At 42.1% G+C, this 19314-nt stretch overlaps 3 protein-coding genes across 12 annotated transcripts in view; 1 reads left to right on the top strand and 2 right to left on the bottom strand.

Moving 5' to 3' along the window:
- The window catches only part of LOC109469808, a 9830-nt gene extending 9483 nt beyond the window's left edge, over positions 1 to 347 (bottom strand). Inside the window, exon 1 of the mRNA XM_019768502.1 lies at positions 213 to 347. Within this exon, the coding sequence (XP_019624061.1) occupies positions 213 to 323 (111 nt within the window). The 5' untranslated portion in view covers positions 324 to 347. The remainder of the gene's footprint in view (positions 1 to 212) is intronic.
- LOC109469806 (solute carrier family 46 member 3-like) overlaps positions 1 to 8611 on the top strand; it is a 9534-nt gene extending 923 nt beyond the window's left edge. Inside the window, exons 1-8 of one of the 5 annotated variants that reach the window (XM_019768490.1) lie at positions 620 to 714; positions 4354 to 5239; positions 5732 to 5832; positions 6189 to 6327; positions 6543 to 6626; positions 6746 to 6902; positions 7313 to 7368; positions 8207 to 8431. In XM_019768490.1, the coding sequence (XP_019624049.1) occupies positions 4384 to 5239; positions 5732 to 5832; positions 6189 to 6327; positions 6543 to 6626; positions 6746 to 6902; positions 7313 to 7368; positions 8207 to 8322 (1509 nt within the window). In that variant the 5' untranslated portion in view covers positions 620 to 714; positions 4354 to 4383 and the 3' untranslated portion in view covers positions 8323 to 8431. Of the gene's footprint in view, positions 1 to 619; positions 715 to 4353; positions 5240 to 5731; positions 5833 to 6188; positions 6328 to 6542; positions 6627 to 6745; positions 6903 to 7312; positions 7425 to 8206 lie in introns of those variants that run through there. The other 4 variants (XM_019768493.1, XM_019768492.1, XM_019768489.1 and 1 more) reach the window with 4 other exon arrangements.
- Positions 8604 to 19314, bottom strand: LOC109469807. 6 transcript variants are annotated; one of them, XM_019768495.1, is made up of 4 exons: positions 19200 to 19314; positions 10173 to 10797; positions 9522 to 9838; positions 8604 to 9353 (listed from the first exon to the last, which is right to left on the bottom strand). In XM_019768495.1, exons 2-4 carry the CDS (start codon positions 10589 to 10591, stop codon positions 8809 to 8811), a joined length of 1281 nt encoding a protein of 426 aa, XP_019624054.1. In that variant the 5' UTR covers positions 10592 to 10797; positions 19200 to 19314; the 3' UTR covers positions 8604 to 8808. The 6 variants fall into 6 exon arrangements, with proteins under 6 accessions (XP_019624054.1, XP_019624057.1, XP_019624055.1 ...); XM_019768498.1 differs by lacking the exon at positions 19200 to 19314 and adding an exon at positions 16398 to 16455; XM_019768496.1 differs by lacking the exon at positions 19200 to 19314 and adding an exon at positions 14415 to 14532.

Genomic DNA, 19314 nt, shown 5'->3' with positions numbered 1-19314 from the left:
CCGCCATAGATTTCTAATATTTGTTAGTTTAATAATGTTGTTGTTAATGGCATTGTTGAACAATTATGTTAGATGTTGGGAATTCATTAAATTTGACACAAAGTTTGGCTAGCTTGAACGTTGGGGGCTCCAAGAGGGATGCAGCATGATGCACATAATTTTGCGAATTTTGGATGCGGATTGTCCAACAAGTTGTGCTCATCGACACTTACTCCTTCCTCGCATATCTTGGCGTTGTACGACACAAGTCTACGACTTTCTCTCACATTCCCACCGCAGAACAACGAGTCGTCAAAAGACAAACCACCGAAGTCCTCCTCCATGTCTTAGACTCAGAGAACGCTAGATCTGGGTCACAGGGTAAAGGTTGATGGTCGCGTCTATTCAGTTATGGGGGTACCAATAAATTAAATCAATAAACAAATGTACACTAACAGTGTAACGTTGCAGATTTAGACTAGATTTATATTGCATGTAGTCGAGTGTTAATTTCCTGTTCAGTTTCTTTATCAGTCGTGATTTCGTTTTAATCGCTGTTACATGTTTTAAAAGAAGGAAATTATTTAATACCCCTTCCATGTGGTTTAGTATATTCCGGAAATGAACAGTGTGATCACATGTTTCATAATCCCTGCGCCACACTTCAGCTTCAGATAGGTCCGTGTGCCAGGTAACTGTCACATGTAGGTGTACGTTAACCGCGAAGTACGTAAGGTAAGTCTTTACATGGTTCGGAAATAGTGGTTTGTGCCATTCATCATTGCTTGCAAGTTGCAGTCTTTTACATTAGCCCTATAAACAACATGTTGTTAGGGCTAAATTATGTAAAAGACTGCAAGTAAGAGAAGCCCTGCAACAGTCGCCGCGGCTAACATATCTACTCTATACTATACTATAACCCGCAACAAAATCCAGGCAAGTAATTTCGGCCTTCTTTTTTGGGGCTGAAAACTCATCAAGATATCTCTGCTGTTATAGGAGATAGGATGAGTGCATTCGATATTGGTTAATCATTATTAAGGTCTCATTCATGAGTTTTTTCCATACATTAGAAACCATGCATTAATGAGTGACTTACGAGACCGTGTTCCCTATGATCCTACATTAAATCAATCGATATCTTTCATGCTATGTTGAGCACACGTACTCTACATCTCATAAAAAAATTGCCAACGACTTCTATACACACAATCCCCTTTTATGGGAAATACAAACTGCACCTAGTGGCTGCCCGCAAGAGGCCCTCCCACGGTGCAAACCTACGACCGCACAACTCACAACACTGGACTGTGCACGTCCGACCTAGCGCGCGGCTGCCGACAATTACGTCCTAATTTCATCAGTTACAAACAAGCTTTCACCGCTTTGACGTTTTACATCAGTTGGGATGGCTAAAAGGGAAATTCTCACCAATAAAAACACGCGTTCATACAGCCGCTTAGTTTTTGACTTGGCACTCTTCATTTGTAATATGGTAACAGGGATGTGCCACAGTAATGTACACGATGGAAAATGGTCGAGATAAGTTTCGTTAGATATCAACAAGAAATTTAGATTTCACATAGTCGGTAAACACATTACTAGTTACCGTGTGCTTTCCAGTCAAGTTTCAGGAGCGTTTTGTTCTAACTAAGCCTGGGTACTATCCGATATGTAACGGAGCTCCTTGCACTCTCTCTCCCGAAAAGGCGGGCGAACGTACCCGGGTGCAAACCGGATGGCAACCGGGCTATCGTTCTAACAACCTCCACGGCACGAAAAACGGTATTTACGGATGCTTTAACTATGTTTAAAGGCAACGTATATTCCATCTTTACGCATCTATACACGGCTTATACGAGTATGTAAAGATCGTCGTTACATGGTCTTTCCGTAGGTGAGGATGGATCCTTATTTTCCGGTTTTCACACGTAGCCTTTAAGCACTTGTGTCTTAAATAATGATTAAGATATTCTTAAATTGTATGTAAAGTTGACGTGTTTTAAAAAAGCGGTTTAGGGATCCAATGGTTGCCGTTGATCGCACGTATGGGAACTTTCAATGTGACAAAAATTGTCCTAAGTATCCTTGACCTGTGCGTGGCAACTTGGCAGGCCTATTGCATCAGCACCGCGAACGCAAATATCCTCGTCGACGTGATAACCTTTATATCACAGGTATGCAAATAATGCCACATGTAAACATTGCAACTACAAAGTTATCACACAAAAGACTAAGTACCGGCAAGGACATTATACACAGATAATGTCCTTGGTACCGGGCAGTACAAATTGGAGTAAAGACCCTGCTGCATGTCACACATAGCCCAATATGGCCTCACGAACACCAGCCGAACTCAACCCAACCATGAGCAGGTCGGCTGCAAGGTCGGCTGGTGGTCGGCTACTGATCGGCTGCGCTAGCTAGACGAATGTTTCAAAATATTTCAAACATTCTGGTGTTGGCAGGAGGTTCGGTCATGGTTGGCAGGTGGTTGCAAGCAGGTCGGGCGTGGTTGTCTGTGACATTTGACCCAAAGTTAACTCAAATGCAATTTGATTCGTATAGAAACGTAGACGCAGAAAAGCAAATGTGATAGCGGCAGGACGCGATAGCTAGAAAAGCCATACAAAATCTTAGGAAAAAATTGCCTTTTCTGCCATGCATCGCAGTATGTACGCTTACCGGTATGCGGCTGACTTTGCGAATTTGTTGTGTTACGGGCTGCGTGCCTGAACGTAACCTTTGGTACAGGTACAAGTCCCGAGGTACAGAGGTTTTGGTCCGGGCCTGTACCTGTACATAAACAATCTGACAAGCTACACAAAATTATATAAATGATTTTTTACGGCCACTTAGGTAGCTATAGTGTAATTTCAAATCGGTACAGAATCGGTACTTATATTAGTGATTCGGTATTTTAGACCTGTACCTAAGGCCATGTAGATTTGATTGTATGGATGACGTCGGCGCGCGCATGCGAATTTTCGCATAAAATCACGTTTCCAAAAAAAAAGTTTTCAACCATACTGTAAATGGTACAAAATAGTTAAAAAACGAGCAAATATATGCCGTAGGTTGCAAAAAGAATATTGGAAAACTATACCAATGTCGTAGAACGACAAACGAAAAAGACGAAAATGACATGTGCCATTTGCTCAACCTTCATGACCACGTATCTTTCATAATGGAAGCAATTTTTTCTTGCCAAAGTTCTTTTTTTCGCACGCTCACATCATCCGTATAATCAAATCAACATGGCCTAATAGATTTTCGCGGTACGCGGTACCACTGTGTAACGTCCGGCCCCAGCCCGGCCCCGTACGCGTTAACTTGGCGGCATGTCGAGTAGCACGTACGCAGCTAAGCTCATATTGACAATACTTATCTCTCTCTGGGTTCACAGCTCACAAACTGTACCACCCTAAACCACACCACTGCTTACACAGTGTATTGATTCGACCCAAGTCTACGTGAGTCAGTCTCACGTGAGCACTGGTCAACGATGCTGTGTGTTTACAATGTTATACACATTAAGGTCTCATTCATGAGTTTTTTCCATACATTAGAAACCATGCATTAATGAGTGACTTACGAGACCGTGTTCCCTATGATCCTACATTAAATCAATCGATATCTTTCATGCTATGTTGAGCACACATACTCTACATCTCATAAAAAAATTGCCAACGACTTCTATACACACAATCCCCTTTTATGGGAAATACAAACTGCACCTAGTGGCTGCCCGCAAGAGGCCCTCCCACGGTGCAAACCTACGACCGCACAACTCACAACACTGGACTGTGCACGTCCGACCTAGCGCGCGGCTGCCGACAATTACGTCCTAATTTCATCAGTTACAAACAAGCTTTCACCGCTTTGACGTTTTACATCAGTTGGGATGGCTAAAAGGAAAAATTCTCACCAATAAAAACACGCGTTCATACAGCCGCTTAGTTTTTGACTTGGCACTCTTTTAGGGGGTACACTCGGAGTAATACATGAATGAGACCTTAAAGGGCAGGGGCCTACTAGTAAATATACAAAAGTCACGCATTCCTTTCTCAGCGCTGGAACACTACAGCGGAAGTGGTCGTCACCACTACACTTTCAGTGCTGACTGTGCCTTGAGGCAGCGTCTGTCAGCACTGTGTGTGCTGACCCGTAGTCTTACTTAGTAGTGAGGAGATAACCAGCCACGTAATATTTCAGGAGTGGGCTATCATCCACCACGGTACCCACTCCGGATCCGCTGCCAAGCCTGTTTCAGGAAAATGAATTAAAAAATAATCACAAAGATGCAGTTTTATTTTCTTGTAATAAAGTCGGCCATGGCTTGATTTTAGTTTATATTACTTTTATCTATTTTAGAAGTACGCTCAGTTTACATCCAGGAGGACAATGGCAGTGTCGGATGTGTTTGCCTGGCTGCGGAAGTACCTGACAGTAGAGCCAGTGATGCTGTTATACATGACTGGTGCATTCCTGCAGTCCCCAATACTGCAGCAGCTGGTCTACCAGAAAATCTGCATCCAGAAATACAATAATACCAACCTCTGCAGTAACCTTAGTGGGCATAAAACAGAGGAGAAGTTTGTGGAGACAACGGCATCTCAGTATCTCTTGTACCTGAATGTCGCCAATGTCATCCCGTCAGTGCTGGTCTTGTTCTTCCTCGGATCGTGGACGGACAGGTTCGGACGTAAAACTGCCATGGTCATGCCGTCCGTCGGAGCCTTGATTAGTGCTACAAACCTCATCATTCAGTCGACGTACATCTACGCTGCCCTACCTTACCTCTTCATCGGATCCATCGTGGCAGGGCTGACAGGAGGCTATGCCTGTGTGCTGATGACAACCTACACATACATCACAGATATCACAGACAACAACACACGCACATGGAGGATCGGCATCCTGGAGGCAATGACAGGTTTGGGGGCAACCATCGGATCAGCCCTCGGTGGAGTCATGGTGGACGAACTCGGCTTCATGTCTGTGTTCATCCTCTACCTCGTCTTGAATGCTGTCTCAATAGTCTACATTGTGTTTTGGCTGAAAGAAACAGTACAGAAAAACACGGGAAGTGTCCAGGAAGAGGATGACGACTCTGCAGGGGGTAAGATAACTGCGCTGGTCAACATTGAGAATGTGAAGAGATGGGGGAGAGTCATCTGCAAGCCGAGGGAGAAAAGAGGACGACTTCACATCATTCTGCTGCTCATCGCTTTCTTCATAAGCATCATGATATTTATGGGTAAGTCTTTCTATCTATCTGGTCAGGGAAATTTAATGATGAAGCAGATTTTCTGGTTGAACATGTATAGTTACATAGGTTTGTAACAAAATGAGTCATGTTGCTCCTCATATCTGCTTTTAATCATTTATATATATTATTAACGTAAAGTAAACATTACGTGTACAATGTACAATAATTGTATGAGAGATTCTTTATTGACACAACAAAAAAGTACAGAGACTTTTGTATGGTCTTCTACAACTTAACTAAATATGAGATGTACATTGTACCATGCAGGCATTGAAGTTTTTCAATGCTGTATACTCGTGAAAAGTAAAATTTTGAATAGACCACCCAGTTTGTCTTCAAGTTAAACACAGACACAGAAATTGGAATTACCCAATTTTTTTCTATATTCATGTCCTGCCTTTGTCTAAATGAGTAGTATATGTAATGCTGTTACTATTATGATTTAGCCAGTAATGGCAAGTTTGTTGAACTCATGTTCAGGCTGGAGTGACATCGGGTTCCTGTTTGTGAAGTACCAGCTGGGTTCCAAGTGGACCAGCACCCTGTATGGGACCTTCCTGGCTGTCACGGGAGTCCTGGCGGTGAGTGATGTTACTTACAGCATCACTCTGTAACAAAGTTCATAATGATAACAAGAAACAGCTAACAGCTGAAAATGTACAAGCCATTTTACATCTAATGATTTATGTGGAAACAACACCATCACGTTTGTTATGGGTCATTGTGGCAGTGCAATTTGAAATCGTCAAATTTTCTGGCAGGCTGTGACAGGAATAACTGCTGACAGATCTATGGTAACCTTTTCCGTAACAAGACATTTGAATTTTGCAAGACGCATGCACAATATTGTCCCAAGGATGCCCTCAGTTTTTGATCGGCCCTTAAGGTGGACAGAAACCATTCAACTAATCCTGTCCCTTATTATTGCCATGTATAGTTTGTAGGTCTGTCAGTGTTCCTACCTCTGATGTCACGTTTCCTGGGTGACACTAAGCTGGGACAGGTGGGCATGCTATCCAGGGCTGCCAGCAACATCACAGTAGCCTTCACCACAACTGTTTGGATGCTTTTCCTAGGTAAGGTTTGTTTCACAACAAGGTAGACATCAGATTCGAAATACCTGCTGCAGTGTACTAACTCGCATAAACAGGTGGTATTTCAAGACCTGCCATTCAACTTTCAATGTTCATCAGTACTTGGCATGACACATAACCTGTCATAACCTTTGCTTGTTATCAGTAACTAAAATAGTAGTTATGGAATAAGAGCTTATGATGTGCTTTCTTTTCAGGTTCTGTAATGGGAATGTTTTCTGGGTTTGGTGCTGCTTCTTTAAGGTCCCTCTTGTCAAAAGAAGTGGAACTCACAGAGAAAGGTATGTCCTTATTTACATACTGCTATAATGTATATTACAGAAGACACTATCAGACTCATAGATATATCAAGGCATTGTACATTACATAACATTCATTGATTGATATGATTGAAATACAGGTGCACTATTCTCTGTGGTGTCATCAATTGAGGTGATGAGTCAGCTCCTGGCCAGTGTACTGTTCAACAATTTGTATCCCGCCACGCTCAGCTTCTTCCCAGGCTTCTGCTTCCTACTGATGGCTGGATCTCTTATCATTCCTTTAGGCATACTACAGTAAGTGGAATCTAGATATTGCATATAGAATCCTGGAGCCGGCATGTTAGTCTGTTTTACACAGAACATTTTCGCAGGAATTGTATTCTATAGGTTTGTCTTCAGCTTGTGTGTCATACTCTTTAGCAGGTACATTGTCTTTAATGACCTGTGGCATGCTGTGCAGCTATACATATGATGATGTGTGGTAAATAGGCATGTTCTATAAGAATTCATACAGCATCATGTAAACTGGATACCCCGGTAGTGAGAGTGTGTGTGTGTGGGGGGGGGGTACCTGTTTTACTATTTCGTCATGGTGTTTCACTTTATACCAGATGATGAACAATGACTTGCCAATCTTTCAGTCTAAGGTATGTAACGTTAATGGTCATTGAAGAAAGATAACGTTGACACATTGTTGTCCACAGGTGGCTGGAGATGGACATTAAGCGTACCAAGTCCTACTCCACTCTTGAGGAGGAAGGTGAGATTGCAGACGAGACGCGACCTTTATTACACGACAAGTGAGGGCGTTGTGAGGTGACTGATGTGGATTTGGCACAAGCAAATTCCATTTCTTTGTTTCCTGGTTTCACCTAGAAAGCTCTGTCACAATCCAGATCCCGAACTGATTCCTCTTTTAGGCCACACCAATTTGATTTGTTGGTTCTCAGATTTTGGCAGGAAAGCAATACAGCAGGCTGAGGCAAGGCAACTATGCACAGTAAATACAGCACGCTTGATCATCCTGTAATAGGCCTAATTGCTACCATACATGCAATACATGCAATATATATGTACTGAGCTGGTGTACAATTCAAACAATTAATTTTCAGCTTTTAGTACAATCAAAGCCAGATGCAGTGATAATTGGATAAAGTGCAACAGCTATAAAGATAAGGACTTACTTCAACTGTTGGAGTCAAAATGCAGTTTTGGATGGGGTTGATTCATTAGTACATAAGTGGTACAAATGTTTTTGCTTTTTTTTGCAAATCAGAAAATGGAGCATGCAGCAGCAGAACTAAGAAATTAAATCGGCATGGCCTTATTGCATGTAACACTATTACTGACTGTAAACAGTTTGTATTCTTAGTGTGCATGAATGTGTGACACTACATGTAATACAGTGCATGTGCATGTATACATTGTATGTTTTTTAAGTACTTAAAAGTATTAATACATATTATGAACTAAGGTAATGTTAATTGGAAATTGTTTGTGTTTAGTATCTCATTTACTTAGACACATTTCTTTTCATCACTTAAACTGCTGCCATAATTGATAATAAAGCTAAATGAAGACCATATTGTCTCCTACAGGTAATGAGTTGGAAGGATCTCCTGATACCAGACCGTCTGATGATGTACAGGTTACCCAGCAGTCTCCAGAACAACAAGTCCAACCAGACATATCCAATGAACATGCTAGTGTCTAAGAGAGGTGCAGATACACAATGATGTGCTATAGATTGTTCAAATCGATTTGAATTATTCATTTTGTTTTTTTAATGATTTTTGCCAGTATTAATGAGTTTGTAAATTGTGATTATATTTTTTTCCTTTTTGTTCTACATACTTTTATGATTCCTATAAGTATTTTGTGTATGAATATGAGAAAAAGATACTAAAACAGGAGAATGTACATCATGGAAGAATAAGTATACTGCCTGTATGAGGTACACAGTGATAAAACCTTACCATGAGTATAGGAGATAAGAGTCAGGCAGTCTTTGTCACAAAATTTTTGTCAGGTGAAAGCTTTACTCTCTGAAAATCATCTCTGCAATCATGACAATGGTATAGCAGCAATATCTTGTTAATTCCTTTCTTACTGAAACAGAGGTGGCTTGTACAGTATCAATACAAGATGTAATCATTTCTGATAGTATTTTTGTTACAATACAATAGAAATCATGTCAGAGTCATGCAGGTCCTTTTTTGCCAGATCCACTCAATGACATGTACTGTTTCAACATCTTCCCAACATCCGGTGCGGCTTGGTTATATGTCATTAGGGCCGCAACATAAGCCGTATTTATTGTCCATTTTCCCTCACTTGCATCCCACACCACATAACCATCCAGTGCTCTATTCAACCCAGATTTCAATGACTGAGATTTTGGTCTTACAGGCCACGGGGGCATTTTAGGGGTGAATAAATTGCTGCTTCCCTTGTCCACGACTAGAGCCCCATTTTTTACCACAGGAGCATTTTTACAAGTCACAAGAAGGCGTGGTGACGGACAGGGTCCCTGCTGAGTTTCCAACTGTTGCGCTTCTGTGGAGCTCAGATTGGCAATACCGTACATCTCCGCTAGTCGGCGCCTTTCCTTTCCAACCTGTTGATAGTTCTGTTTTCGGTGGTACTTGCGGAAAGCGCCGAACGACGGAGAGACCGACAGGTACCCGCCAGCAGGGGAGAGGAAAACCGCCTCGGCAGAACTGGGTCTTCGGATGTCTTCTGAACCTATAATTGAAATAAGACCATCTATTCAATGATATACTTGACACGAGGAACACGTTGTTTTACTGAATAAATAACAATAGAAGGGCAGTAGATCTTTAGAAAAGAAAATGAAATCCATCTCAAACTTTCTAAAATAGTAGACTAACAAAATCCAGAAGGCGTCTTTACCAGTGGTCTTCTCGGCAGGTGGTTTGGAGATGAGTTTTGTCCTACTCGGTCCGCGTCTCTGTACTGCTCTCTGTTGATCCGGGAGTCTGTTCGTCTGTACGGTGATCTTAGAGAGGCCGGTCGTGGCGGGAACTTGTAGGGTGTTGTCACTGGTACGGGCACCGGAGATGGAATGGGCTTTCGCGGGCTTATTACTGGCTGTCATGGAAGCAGCGTCCTCCTCGCTGGACGGACTGCTGTATCGTTGTCCGTTTGTTGGCATGAGAACAGATGGATCCATTTCAGGATCTGGAATTTCCGCCATTTCTCTTGGTACCCTGAAAACAAAACAGAATTTTATTTATGGTATCGGTTTACGTCTGGAAAGATGCGTCATACTTGGCACGAAACTAGTTACTGCAAAGGACCTGGTCACCTGTGTACATCACTGTGGGCCTGATGGGAAATCAGAATCATACGACGACCTTAAGCTTCATGCTCGACGAATGTGACCGCGCCAGAAGAAAATATGTTACAGAGTAGTCCATAAAGATTGAAGAAACAATATAATCATACCATAGAAATATGCTTATCTGAAGTATCTTGATTACTAGAATCGGAATGAAATCTGTGCCCAGTGTTGCATGTTATAGTTATACTTCAATGACTTACCTAGATATCGTCGATGCAGAGTCACCGATAGAGTCTCCATCCTCAGACATGACGGGACTTTCCATCAGCTCCTGTTTCCCCAGACACGTGTACTTCTGTCGGTAATCTCTCATGTACGACCCCACGTCGTCAAAATGTTGAAAGACGTACTTCTCTGGAGTCGCGCTGCCCTTTCTTCTGTTTAACAAGTTGTTTGGTGGCTGCCTGTACTGCTTGTTGAGTTTTCCCGCCGATGTCTGTGGTTGTTTTTTCCTCTCGTGCGGGGTTAGAGCCCACCCCGCGACCACATTGGCGTCACTGCGAGCTCGCAGGTCCGAACAGAAGCAGACCACGTCCCGGGAAGGTTCCGCTTCCAGCAGGACCCGTACACAAGTCGTGTCCGCCATGTTGGCAGGGGCTTTCTCGAACTGATTGCACATTTTTTAGTCCCTATCCTTGTGAATGCCATCCAGTGCTCGTTGCTGTTGTTGTTACATCACCGACATTGCTAAGCTATAACACCTATAACTGGACCATGTTGATTCAGTTCGTGTCTCCTCCCGCTATGATATGGTGTACATGGCACAAACATGCAGCAGAATATCATAAGGCCATATCATCGGTTGACCAGTTTTGTTGCCTGGGCCTGAAAAATAGAAGTTGTAATAATGTCATCAATCATATTCATCACCATAACAGCTAAACGTGACACATTTTTCATAATGATGATGATGGTGATGTTCGGTATCTTTTTATCATTGTTCCCTTATGATCATTGGCACTGTTGAAGTTATCATATAACATTATACATTACTGTAGGCAGTTTATAAACTTCATGCAGATTGTCTTTCGATCCTGCAGCTATTCTAAAACAAAGAGGTAGTCCCGTTGAATTCGTCGTAGGTCGATTTTCAATTACGCTGTGATGAAACAAATCGACGCCAAATTGCAAGCATCTGTAAAGCCTTTCTCACAACAAAACAGCTGAATTTGTACGATACGTATGGCTATTCCAAGATTGTCCTCAGTTTGCGATCGTATGACGATCGTACGACGCACGTGACCGGGCCCTCAGTAAAATATTATTTGACATTACAAAGAAGGCCTTGAGTTGTCCCTGGCAGCAGTAGATCATGCTGTCAACACGTATCTGTGCTGTCAACACGTATCTGCTGATGAAAGCTGTATGTCAAGGATAAACTGTCAAAGGGTATTGCTGTAAAACTGCCAGCTGTACACTGAAGTGATAGATTGACCCTTTACAAAGTTTAGGCACGTCACAATCATATAAAACCTGCCGTTTCTACGCTAAGAAATGCTTTGGCAATACCAGATTCTAATCAGGCACCAGGGCGGGACCCCTTAGTTATACCTTTTCTCTTATCGTTACTCTGAGGTCACGAATAATTTTCTCGCGCGACACCGAAATATTTGGCAAACAAGATGAACATCGCTCGGTCTTGTTAATCATGGTTAATATACGTTGATGAAGGTTAGACATCCAGGTAAACGATACTCGTAAGAAAATTCAAACTCTACTACTGGATCAGTTAACGGATTTATTTCCGGACGTTTCGAGTGACATCCATCACTCTTCTTCAGCGTCACAAATGAACAGAGAACTGATTCACTCTTATATACTCATGGTTAATATGTACATATGGCAAGAGGCACAGGTTTGCTTGTTGTGGCGCCTGGTTGAGAGACGCTAGGCAACAGAGATCATTAACAGGAAGATTACACCATATAGTGTAAACATAGGTGAACGTCACTTGTTGCCGAAACAATTACCTAACACACGTACACATCCTGTATATATCTTGTAACCAAAATATTTTGAAGGTCTTAAATATGTGAAAAATTCAATTGTTTCCCTATATGGAAAAATTTACATATACCTATAGTCGTAGCATACCGTCCAGAAACAAAGAAATCCTCAGTGCTGGAACTTTGATGATTTGATGAGCTTTGATGTATTCTCTAGCTGCGTTTGCAATATCAAGAAAAGCGTGGCTACCTTGGACAAAACTGCCTTGTTAAGTGTCAATAGAACGTGTTAAGGTAGAAATTAAACGATATTATTAATGGCTTCCCTTTCTTTTGAGCATTAACATGTATTTCTTCTAAACGTGTTCTTTTCAGCAGAATGATCGTTTGTGCAAGATTAGCGCTGTTGACACAGTTCTAATGTCCGCACGGTGCTGAATAGTTTACCGACATCAACTGCTAAAACTAGGCAACGAGTAACACTTCATACAGGTCGACAAATTTACTTTCCAGATCGTCGCCACCCGGTCTTTCTTCTGCAAATATACAACCCGTCCGAGGACACGGGCGCACCACAGCGCAGACACACAGACAATTACAACCTTTATGGTCCCCTGAAGTACTGTTAGAATCTACACGACGTCTGACAGGACAAATTAAAGTCTGTTCAACAATCAGTCGGTTGTTTGCCGACCCGTGATGAATGGTTTAACACCAGACATGCGCAAACAGACCGCCTGAACTGTATCGAAGGAACTATGGCCTAATTAAGGTACCAAATATAAATGACTATACAAACTCTCCTGATTGGTTTGACACGTCTTTTAGGTATCATTTTATTCACCTAAAACGACAAGATCTCACGATAAGAATGAACTTATTGAAAAGGGTATTAACTTGTTCTTTGTACTGATAGTATGGTGTGTCCGGCGCATATTTCCGTTAGGGGATTTTATTTTCAAATGGCTTATAGATAATGCAACATGATATGGCCAGAGAAAAATAGAAGAATGTGAAAAGAAAACACATCAAGCAGTCACGACAAAGGGCTGTGGATTTGGCGACCTACATTCGGATTTATGTATGTAGTGCCAGAAGCATTGGCTTAGTTTGTACTTATTGTACTGGACGATAGCCAGGAACAACTGTTTAAATTTTGTATAAACTAATATCATGTAACCTAGAGCATGCCAGTTTCTCTCTTCTATACCATTTCTGTACTGTTTGGTTCATCATTGTACGCAAGGAAACTATCTTTCAAATATAAAGAGTAGTGGTTAGAGTAATTACAGAGCTCAGGATTGGCAGTGACAAACTAGAAACCGAGAGATTCCATGTGACCAGAGGGTTTGTCCATTTTATCCAGAACTTATAAAAGACCAATATCACTTTTTGATTGTAGTTTACATATATTTTCATATGTGTTATTCACTATACTAGTATATGAAAGTCTATCATCTTCAATACCAGGATTTAGCAGATTCCAGTTATATACTGACACGTAACAACCCCTGTATGGAACATTTACATGTAGGACAACGGTTCTACCTAATTGCTAGAAATTCAACCAATAATTGTACATTCTCTTCCCACACTCCAGAGTGTTTTATACTGTAGATCAGTCTCATAGCATGGTCGTTGCTATGTAGCAAAAGATTACATACGTCGCACAATTATTGTACAATAAAGTTTATCAGTATCTTATCCATCAAATGTCTCTGTGTTATTTCTTGCTGGTCAACATCCTTTGAATGAAAAGCGATTGAATTTATAGTATAACAGTATTTATATCCCCCAATATATTCATAGAAAGGGCAAAGGCAAGTGAGCTGATGCTAACAGCCTTACGAGAGCAAACATTATTGGGCAATAACAGTAACCATCAGAACGAACTTCTGTATAGTCTACTCGGCATCACAAACATGTAATCTCCAAGCCCATCTTCAGCTGGCAAAGTCGTAACCAACCGGCAAGACATCATCCGATAGGCAAGGCACTATCTCATAGGCCACTAAAGATTGGCTGTCAGAAAACTGTAAATCCAAATCAACCTCTCAGTAGGCCAAGACTATCATTAGAAGGGAAGTTCGACAAAACCATGAGAATGCTAACTGTAACTCAAAATGCAGTGCACAATATTTATCCTGCTTTGCAATGCAACGTGAGCCTTAATCTTACTGACAGTGGGTCCTCTCATGCTCCAAACTAACGGAACATGTAATTAGAGGGACAAATTTTCAACGCTAGCCAAGGATTTCTACATATAGCTTTAGAAATGAAGAGCTATGTACTTACACAATGTACTCCTCTCTTGCGCAGCCCAGGTGCTGTAATATAGGGCACTCTACAATGGCATCTGCAAAGTTGACCTTCTTATCTATAATTCTAGACTGGAAAACATATATGTTGTAACGTTGCATGTACCGAGAGCTGGGCTATGTACATAGCGTTAAGTCAACCAAGACTTAAAGCAAGACAAAAATCCAGGAACAGTACCTGTCTCTGCCACGGTACACTGCGCCTGTAGTACCGTTACTCCATATCACCTGTCCTGTGACAGGTTTTCTTTCACGGGAAAAGTCTCTGATCACTTTACACTTTATCTTCTCTCGTTGTAAAGCTGAACTATAAAGTCGTGGATTATCTCTGTCCCACGTTATCGTCTTAACGTCCTTCGAAAGACTGTTGTCTTAACCACGACAAAGAAGTAAGTACCTGGCTTCTAAAACTCCTCCCCCTAACAGCGGATGATTGACAGCTGGTGCAGGTGGTACAAAGCTGTCCAGCGACCTGCTTGACTGACAGGAAACAGTTCAGTTGGTACCACTAGCCGACAGGAAGGACACGCTTGCGGATGTTAAAGGTTCCATGGCGTGAAGAATGTTGGTAGATACGGGCCGACGCTTGACCCATATAAACCAAACCTTTCAGGAGTAATATTCAAGCATGTCCGTATGGCTTTGAAAAGTCAATATGCAAACATGTGTGATGAATGATATAAACGTTTACCGTCTTTGAAAATATTCACGTATATCATAAGTGACATGAACAGCCCTACATGTACGTCCAACTGTACAGGTCTCTGGTTTCTCTTACAATAACAAAGTAGATCTTCAATTACACAAACCAGCAGTCATTCACAGAGAAGTAGTGTCTTGTCCAAGGGTCATCTCCAGGAAAACTTTCGACAGATCATCTGTGCTGAGTTTAAATATGAGATACCCGATATTGTCAGTTTAAAAAAACACGTACGATCTTCTTGTATTCCGAAAAAAATATGGTCAAAGTAAACTGTCCTGTGCTATACTGGTGTTCCAACATTATGCCGCGCAGAACAGATGTAAAATGTAGATATGGTTGCGGGGGTGTTTCTGGTGAGAGGAGGTGCAGTTGTACTACTGATCGCTAGGCAACGTAAGAGGTTGTTTGCACCATGTTGGACTAACCTTACATCCAAGCGACACAGGAGCAAGCAAATGATTTTATTGGTAAAGCAGACACGAGCTTTTGTAACAGTCAGCTATGATAGCCATCAATACAAACCTACAACTGGCTCCACTGTTAACTAATGAGAATTTCAGCGACCTGGGCAAACACTATGACTGCATAACCGTGGGAGGGACATGTTGGACTCTCCAAGCAAAAACACATGTTTCTTTTATAAGTCAAGGCTATTAAATCCGTCTAAGCTGGTAGTCGAACCGCGAAGTGTGTCTGCCCTATTTAGACCAGGAATGTTGTTGATAACAGTAACTGACATAAAACACACCTCGCACAGGTGACAGTGAAAACAGACTCCACTTCCTTAAGAAAACTGGGTCTTGTTTGTGAAGGCGCTTTGCAGGACTTTTTGTAGTTCAATGACTTCGTAAGTGTTCAGCTTTCCCGGGCCAACTAGGCGGAGTGTTTGACAAACATGGCTCATAAAAACATTGCAGGACTACAAGTATAAAAGCTTAGTCCGTCTTAAAATGTTACACTACTAAGTTCTAACCATTTTTGTGTTATTTTTATCCGGTTATGACACTTAATTGTACTCTTGTACATGCAACGGTGTTCTTACGTGATGTAAACATGTACTTGACGCAATGGCAACAATGTAGAATATACAACGATGGGCACTTTTTCTACCTTCTTAATTACCAACGTGCTTTGGCCCAAACGACGTATCAAGCATTACGATGTTGGTTTGTTTATATTCAAGCAGCCAATGTCATGTAAAAGCTGTGAGGGTCATGACACTTCTATCTGCCTCCTTGCCCTACTAAAATACCTGGTCACATTCGTCGTGCGATCGTCGTACGATTGCAAACTGAAGGTATTCTTGGTATAGTCGTGCATGTGCCACACGGGATTCAACTGCCTTCTCACCGAAAAGACTGTCCTAGATTCTCGGTGATTGGTTCTGTCACAGCCTGCTGGGAAACTCTACTGCATAAAACGACGGGTTACGACGAATGTGACCGTCCCGTAACTCACCTCCAGGGCCTCGCCAAGTACGCAGTAGCCTGTGTAACATGTAGCACGTACATGTACCCTGTGTGAGCTTTAAAGCACCTGTACTTTAAAACGTCATCCACCTTTAACAACGTCTCATGACGTCGTCAGATAAACATGTGGCTATTTGTTTTAAGGAACATTCCCACAGTGTCTTTCACACGGAGAGAAAGCAGTGACAGCAGCAGGGGGCTAGGCAACCCATGTCGTGAAAGAAAAATCCGATCAAGGGAGAGACTTTGTATCGCCGTGCTGCATGGCTGTGTCATACAGGAGAACCTAACCGTGGCGTTCTGTCACAAAAGGGGCGGGTGCTTGAGTGGAGGTTTTGGACTATCGGCTTTCAGAGCTCTTGTTGTAGTAGGGGTTACTGAGGATATGGTTATGGGTTACAGTAACACGTTGTATCTGAAATCACCCCCTAAATCAGACTTGTTGCTCTCCGTAACGGTATCCTAGAATTTTTTATCCAATTACCCAACCAGATTAGTCTACGACTGCAGACGTCTTATCAATCCAAAATCAAAGTGTTTAAAAGTCGTTTTTGAACTCGCGAGACTGAGCCGTACAATTTGTTCACGATAAAATTTCTGATTACTATAAAAGGAAGAAATAAGATAATTATTAGAATCCCTTCTGGATAACACGAAGACAGGGTTACAAGAAACAACAGACCTCTTATGTAAGAACAGTTCTCTTGCTGGGCTGAAGGCCAATGCCAAGAAGACTCAGGCCATGGTGGTTGGGAAGCACACAACGCAACGACCATACACAGAAGTTGGCACACTGGACATCAAGGTCGAGGGGAGTCAGGTAGAGCAGGTCAGTCGGTTTACCTACTTAGGGACAACCTTCAGCAGCGACGGGACGACAGACTCTGAGCTCTCGAACCGCATACAGAAAGCCTCCGGAGCATTCAACCAGCTTGGGAAAATATGGAACAACAGGAACATTCTTGATGCAACCAAGTTGCGAATATACGAGGCTGCTGTTATTACAATCTTGACCTATGGGAGCGAAGTCTGGATTACCACTCAGGCACAGGTTAATAGACTGGAAACCTTCCATCAGAGATGTCTTCGGAGAATTCTGCACATCAAGTGGTTTCAGCATGTCACAAACAAGAGCGTGTTACAGAAGGCAAACACAGTGGAGATCGGAACACGCATAGCTAACAACAGACTAAGATGGCTAGGTCATTTGCTAAGAATGCCCGAAGAACGGCTGCCCAAGTTTCTGTTGGAATGGACCCCCAACTATGGGAAAAGATCTAGAGGAAGACCACGGAAGACATGGCTGGCATGTGTACTGGAAGATGCCAGGACGACCATGCAACAACCCAGTCTGACCCTAGAGGACCTGAAGACGATTGCCCACGACCGCCAAGTATGGCGCAGGACGCTGTGCAGACGGAGGGACGACTTTGACGCAGGCCACTCACAGAGATGAGGAGACCTACTCAAGTACAAGTAAGTAAGTATTAGAAGAGATAGATAGAAATGTCATTAGCATATGATTGAATTCTTTTCTTCGAAGCTGGTTGATATGAAAATTGAACACAGGATCTGGGAATCATCCAAGCGAGAAAATTGTTTGTAGATTGTGGTTTGTTCAAAAAGAAATCCGCCGTGCCCTAGATATGTCAGCGCAGATCTCACGCCAAATAATGGGAGACTCAAAACGTGTTTGATATTAGTACATTGAAAGTAGTTACAGTTAACAACAAAACTATCCATACTCCAAAATTATCCATACCCCTTGTAATTTGTTGTTTGTGTCAAGAATAAAAAGTAGTACAATGGAATTCGAACCATGTTGTAGGACGATCTTTGGCGGATATGACCACAGCGCAACATATATATTTCATATAGCTAACTGACTCTAACGCCGTTTGGTATGGGAACTGATTGGTTAGTAGCTATGGTCACTTGAGCTATATCCTAACGAATGAAGGTCATTAGCATTAGTAGTGCATTATGTAATGTACCTACTAGTAGACAAAGCACCACACCTGGGGGATTTTCAATAATTCTTCTGCAAACACATATTTTAGGCACCGGGGTAGAAACAACCCCCTTTCTTTCTTAATGTTGGTAACAATAACGCTAATACTGTTGAAGTGGTATTTAGCCCCTTGTTTGCACATATGTACCTAACGTTATAAAGTGCTGTACGTTCCTTTCTTAGTTCCGTATATGTTACGAGTACTCCCCATTGGAATGTCCTCGGAGTCCACACCTAACGATGCAAACAATCTAAAGTAACTGGGCGCCCAAACAGGACTTCAGACTCCGGTAAATACCGGGGAATGTCTCAATCACCATTCCTCGGGGATCAGGGTCAATGTAGTGGTGTTTAATTGTTGTTGAGCCCAGGTGGCCAGGATAAGGAGGATTTCTTCATTCCAATCAATCTCTTTTAGATGTCGAGTCCACCAAAAAGCCTTGACGCCGCTGGTTCGTTGCAACACATAATGTGTCCACAGTGTGTATATCATTTTCGGACAATACTAAGGCCTGTATCGATATTGGGATTTAAGTTTCAAATGTACGTAGTTCGTATCAAGACCTAATCAAGCCTAGGTTTCACGTGTACAGCCCGTACGTCTGCAACTATGGCAGAACGGGATCATTATTGACTCCGCTGTTGAAATATTTGCGAAGTCAACGTTGGTCTCCTCACTGTGTTAGAGTTATGTCTTTAATTGTTTTGAGATCAAACGTAAAAGTATCTTTCTCCACATCATTTTGTATAATACCTCTGTACTGCAGGTTAAGTACTTACCGCTCGTTGCGATAGGAAGTCTGATTTCCAGAGCCTTTCTGCCGACAATGTTCCCGCGTCACCTGCGCTAAGTCGACGTGTTTACCTGTTCCTGTCCTTACTCTTTTGATGTATA

This window comes from Branchiostoma belcheri, unplaced genomic scaffold (genome assembly GCF_001625305.1).
Source record: "Branchiostoma belcheri isolate BF01 breed outbred unplaced genomic scaffold, Haploidv18h27 scaffold21, whole genome shotgun sequence".
Lineage (NCBI taxonomy): Eukaryota > Metazoa > Chordata > Leptocardii > Amphioxiformes > Branchiostomatidae > Branchiostoma > Branchiostoma belcheri.
Note: the sequence above shows the minus strand (reverse complement) of the source record. Positions and strands in the feature narration are given on the sequence as shown.